Raw genomic sequence first — 5,886 nt, forward strand, 5'->3', positions numbered from 1 at the left:
CTGCTGCTGTCATCATTAGTCATACTTCTACTGTTATTATACACATATGATTATTGTCACACATGTATACTATCAGATATTAATATATACTTTCAACATATTGTACCACAGTAGCCAGAATTATAATTATAATATTATTACTTTCATTAATGTTGTTGTAAGCTACTGTCATTACCGTCTGTCCTGCATCTCTCTCTGTCTCTGTCTCTGTCTCTGTCTCTCTCTCTCTCTTTCTGTCTCATTGTTAGTTAGTTTAGTTTATTTCCTTTATTAATCCCCCTGAGGGGAAATTCAATGTTTTCACTCTTGCTTGTCAATTACACACAGGTCTGATCACACACATGCACAAACAGGACCTATACATGCACAAAGTGGAGAGATGTCAGAGTGAGGGGGCTGCCCTTGGTGAGGCCCCCAAGCGGTTGGGGGGTTCGGTGCCTTGCTCAAGGGCACCTTGGCAGTGCCCAGGAGGTGAACTGGCACCTCTCCAGCCACCAGTCCACGCTCCATATTTTACAGGGAGGGGGACTCGAACAGGCGACCCTCCGGTTCCCAACCCAAGTCCCCATGGACTGAGCTACTGCCGCCCCACCAATTGTTGTGTCATATGGTTTACTGTTAATTTATCATGTTGATCTGTTCTGTACGACATCTATTGCACGTCTGTCCGTCCTGGAAGAGGGATCCCTCCTCAGTTGCTCTTCCTGAGCTTTGCTGACTTCCCTCTGTCCTTAGGACCCCCGCAGCGGATAAGGAAAAACAGTTATGTTACAGTTATGAAGAGTGTTGTTGTAATGGAGTACCAGTTCATCAGGGGTGGAAAAGCTGTCTGCGTTGGGGATGGAGTTAATGCCAGAGGAAAGAATGTCCAAATTAATGTCCTTAATATTACAGAAAGAAATAGTGCATGGGAGATTGATTTTGGAAAGTCCAAGGTTGGCATTGAAGGAAACTAACATGTGATCAGAAAAGGGGAGGGGAATTGCCTTACAGTTGACAGGAGAGAGACCAGAGCAGCATATTAAGTCGAGAGTATGTCCTTTTGAATGTGTTGGGAAATTGATGAGTTGCTGGAGTCCAAAACTGTCACTGCAAGATGTAAAATTTCTGGTGAGAGCATTGCTGATATTGTCCATGTGGATATTGAAGTCACCCAGGAGTAATATGTTTGGAGAGAGTGTGGAAAGGAGTTGTCAGGAGTTGAGCAAAGTCATTTAAAAACTCCTTATTTGGTTTAGGGGGACGGTACACAGTGGCAGTGATGGTGGGGATGGGGCCAGATAACTGTGAGGTGATGGATTCAAATGTGTGGTAGGCATGGGTAGAAACCGGCAGGACTTTCCACTTCTCACGGTAGAACATCATGAGACCTCCTCCCCTGCCAAAGTCACGCGGTTGACAGCTATAAATAAATCCGGGGGGAGTGGATTCATTAAGTGGAGTAAATCATTAGACAGTTGCCACGTTTCTGTTAAACAGAGAAAATCAAGCTTATGGTCCGTGATGAGATCCTGTATGAGCTGACCCCTGCTCATGAGCGAGCGGCTGTTTAACAGTCTGAAATTGGCATTGGTGTTATCATGCTTGTGAGATGAGGAGGCAGGGGCACTCAGTTTTATGTAGGAGAGGTTATTTTTATTTACAGCTTTGAAAGTGGACTGAGGGCGGAAGGGTCTGACAGTTACAATGGTCGCAATGGGGAAAGCAGCAGCAGAGGGGTGTAGTGACAGCAGGGGCCTGTAGGGGGAGTAGATGGAGACGGTGGTACACTGAGAAGGCACAGTAGAAGAAGAGGGAGGGACCTGTGTGTGTGTGAGTAGGTGAGGTGAGTAAACAGTCAGTCACGTGGGTACCTATGCAATAAAAACACATAGTACACACCTCTGTAATAAAAACACACAGTACACACCTGTAAAGAAAACACACAGTACACACCTCGGTAATAAAAACACACAGTACACACCTGTAATGAAAACATACAATTCACATTGACAGTACTTTAAAAGAATACTACTGGTACTCCAGATAGATGAAATGGATCAGACCAACAGCTGGAGACACTCATAGTTGTTGAAGATACTGCAGAGTTTTTCTGATTGGATGTTTGACCAGAGGATGTTTTAATTCGTTCAGTTCAAACTTCCTGGTTCATGACATCACAGGTTTTAGACTCACGAGCAAACTGCAGACCTGCAGCTGCTCTAAAATCCACAGGTTCCACATCAGTGTTTAAATCTGAGTATAATTAAATCTGGATTATAATTAAACCTGGATTGTTATTTGTTCTGGATTAAAATGTAATATGATTATTATTTATTCTGGATTATAATGTAATCTGACAATAATTTAATCTGGATTATAATGTAATCTGATTATAATTCAATCTGGATCATAATGTAATCTGATTATAATTTAATCTGGATTATGATTGCAGTTAAATCTGGATTATAATTCAACCTGGATCACCATTCAGCAGATGTAAAGTTTATGACAGTTTGAGTCTAGATTATAATTTAATATGGATTATAATCTAATCCGATTACAAGTTAATCTGGATTATAATTTAATCTGCATCACAGTTCAGCGGATGTAAAGTTTATGACAGTTTAAATCTGGATTATAACTTAATCTGGATAACTGATTAAAGGTTTACTCTGCAGGATTGTTGGTCACTCTGAAGTCGACCTCAGATTCGGTCTGGTTGGTCTCTCCTCTTGATATATTTGAGTTCGTTTCTGCACTGTGTCTGTTGGATGCCTGCTGCTGACAGTCTGACACCTGGTCACCACCATTTTATAAAGCACCACCCTCACCTGAGCGCTGTGGTGGTACCTGCCCATAAATGTCCCAAACACAGACAAAAAGAATAAAGTTGTAAAGTCCAGGCAGCGAACACAGAGTGGGTCAGAGGTGATGACTGAAAGCAATTACTGCTGTCTGAGTGTGTGCCGTGTTTTCATAGAACAGAATCATGATTCACTGAAACGTTTAATAAGGTGCAAAATGACAAACGTTTCAACGTGCAATGTGTCGTCATTAGAATCAAACGGTCACAGTACGACAGATTTAAAAAATGAAATACCCTCCTACATACAAAGAATCTCTCATAGGTTAATCAGAATAGGAGATTATCAATCCATAAATAAGCACGATTACAAGACTCCATTAAACGGACGCTTGACTATGAAACAACATATAAATATATGATGGAAATATATATTTGGTTGTTGTTATTTCACACAGTTAACATCCAGTATTTTCTTCAGGTGTCATCTTTGTGAAGACAACACCTGAACTGTAATCCCTCCATTCAGTGAGCACAGGATGCCGCTCCTGTTGAAACTGCAGTAAGAGAGAGGCTGGATCATAGTTTAGATCTGAATTAAATCTGGGTTATAGTTTAGATCTGGATCATAAATCTGGATCGTAGTTTAGATCTGGATTATAAATCTGGATCACAGTTTAGATCTGAATTAAATCTGGATCATAGTTTAGATCTCAATTAAATCTGGATCATAGTTTAGATCTGGATCATAAATCTGGATTGTAGTTTAGATCTGGATTATAAATCTGGATCACAGTTTAGATCTGAATTAAATCTGGATCATAGTTTAGATCTGGATTATAAATCTGGATTGTAGTTTAGATCTGGATTATAAATCTGGATTGTAGTTTAGATCTGGATTATAAATCTGGATCATAGTTTAGATCTGGATTATAAATCTGGATTGTAGTTTAGATCTGAATTAAATCTGGATCATAGTTTAGATCTGGATTATAAATCTGGATCATAGTTTAGATCTGGATCATAAATCTGGATCACAGTTTAGATCTGGATTATAAATCTGGATCATAGTTTAGATCTGGATCATAAATCTGGATCACAGTTTAGGTCTGGATTATAAATCTGGATCATAGTTTAGATCTGGATCATAAATCTGGATCACAGTTTAGATCTGAATTAAATCTGGATTGTAGTTTAGATCTGGATTATAAATCTGGATCGTAGTTTAGATCTGGATTATAAATCTGGATCACAGTTTAGATCTGGATTATAAATCTGGATTGTTGTTTAGATCTGGATTATAAATCTGGATCATAGTTTAGATCTGGATTATAAATCTGGGTTATAGTTTAGATGGGTTTAGGTCTTTGTTTACTTATGGATTATAATAACATAGTGGTAACTTGTTGAAGATTCTCAGTCATTCAGGTCATGGTAATCATAAGTGCTATATCGTAGGCAAACAAGTCCAGTTGGCTACGATATAGCACTTACGATTAACATAGTGGTACTTACACATCTCCAGTCCTTTCTCAGTGATACGGATTTTGCAGCCTGCGGGTTGGTCGGTGGCCATGATGGAGGACACCAAAGGAAAAAGGAGGGACAACAGACAGGAAGTCATCCTGAGCCAGAACATCTCAACCTGAAATCCTGAAACAAGAGATTAAAATCCTAGATTAGAGGCTGGACTCTGATCTACATGTAGAAAATAAAGTTTTGTCTCCAGCTGATTTTAATTTGAATATTTAGTCTATAATCTGGACACTCAGGAGAGGAGTGTGTGTTAGACTGAAATCAACTGAATCATTGACGTGATGTGAAATAGTTTGTCATAAAGAACTGTAAATACCTATCAAACATAAATGTAGTTTTCCTGGTTAATACTTCAGACGTCTCTGTAAAACATAATGTGACATGGAAGTAGACAAGTTTTAACTTACTGATGCCCTAGCCTGCTAACACTGTCAGTTTATCAACAACTCTTTAATCACAAGAGAAAACAGTAACTGTGAGCACTGAGAGGAACCATGGGAAAACCTGTTCTGTGTTTATGTTCTATAATCTGTGTTTACATCGCTTCCTGTCTGATCCAGGCAAAATAAAAGGCTCACCATCAATCACGTTAGCTACGTTAGCTGTGGCTGATCACTGACAGCCACCAACGATCCACTGGTCTTTATAATCCAAACACAGAACACATTTTCTACTGGTTTAGGGTCAGAATATAGTAACTATATTTATTTATATATGTTCATATAGTTATCATATTTATTAATAAATGTTTATAGGCTATATTTATTTGCATATGTTAACATGGTAACTTTATTCATTTATGTATGTTTACCAGTGTTGGGTAAGGGTTACTTTAAAAGTAATCAAAGTATGTTACTTTTTTAAAAAGTAACCAGTTACTTTACTGTGTTACTCCCTGAGTAAAGTAATTCAATTACTTTAAAAGTACTTCCAACGTTACTCCCTGAGAAAAGTAACTCAAGCACTTTTAAAGTACTTTTGAGTATTCTACATTTCCTATTTTGCAATGGACCACAGGGCTCTAAGCTCAAGATATCAAGCTAGTAAACAATGGTACATCCTCACGGTCAGACATAAAGTAATAACATTAACAAATAGCGGCGGGGCTTTTACTCACCACAACTGCAGAGGCTCCCAGCTTCATTTGAAACAAACTACATTATAGACGGTCCGTTATTTATTAATCCCTCTGTGTGTTTATATATTTACTTTTTATCCACTCCGTTGTCTTTGTAAAGTTAACATATCGCACCGTCATTTCAAACTCAACACTTCCTGAATTCCTTTCAAATTAAATGCCCTTATAACCACGGCTGAGAGAATCCCTCCATTTTCAAAGTAGGCTTTTATTCTGAAACATTTGTCAGAACTTCCTGTGGAAGATACAGTAGCTTGATAGTTTACATATGGCACTTCAAATGTAGCTCCTGCCATCTGCTGACGTTTTTAGGTGACTACAACATGTCGGCTGGCAAATGGATCTGGACTGACGTGCTGACGTATTGCGGTAAGCGAGTTGTGTCATTTCCGGTGTTTCTGTGACAGCGTCTCTGTACTGCTCTGGT

General features: G+C 38.9%; 1 protein-coding gene across 2 annotated transcripts in view; it reads right to left on the bottom strand.

Annotated features, from left to right (window-relative positions):
- The window catches only part of pltp (phospholipid transfer protein), a 32,834-nt gene that overhangs the window by 23,154 nt on the left and 3,794 nt on the right, over nt 1-5,886 (bottom strand). For both annotated transcript variants that reach the window (XM_050039371.1, XM_050039370.1), the window contains exon 2: nt 4,301-4,438. In XM_050039371.1, the coding sequence (XP_049895328.1) occupies nt 4,301-4,424 (124 nt within the window). In that variant the 5' untranslated portion in view covers nt 4,425-4,438. The remainder of the gene's footprint in view (nt 1-4,300; nt 4,439-5,886) is intronic.

The sequence above is a fragment of the Epinephelus moara genome, chromosome 24 (genome assembly GCF_006386435.1).
Source record: "Epinephelus moara isolate mb chromosome 24, YSFRI_EMoa_1.0, whole genome shotgun sequence".
Taxonomy (NCBI): domain Eukaryota; kingdom Metazoa; phylum Chordata; class Actinopteri; order Perciformes; family Serranidae; genus Epinephelus; species Epinephelus moara.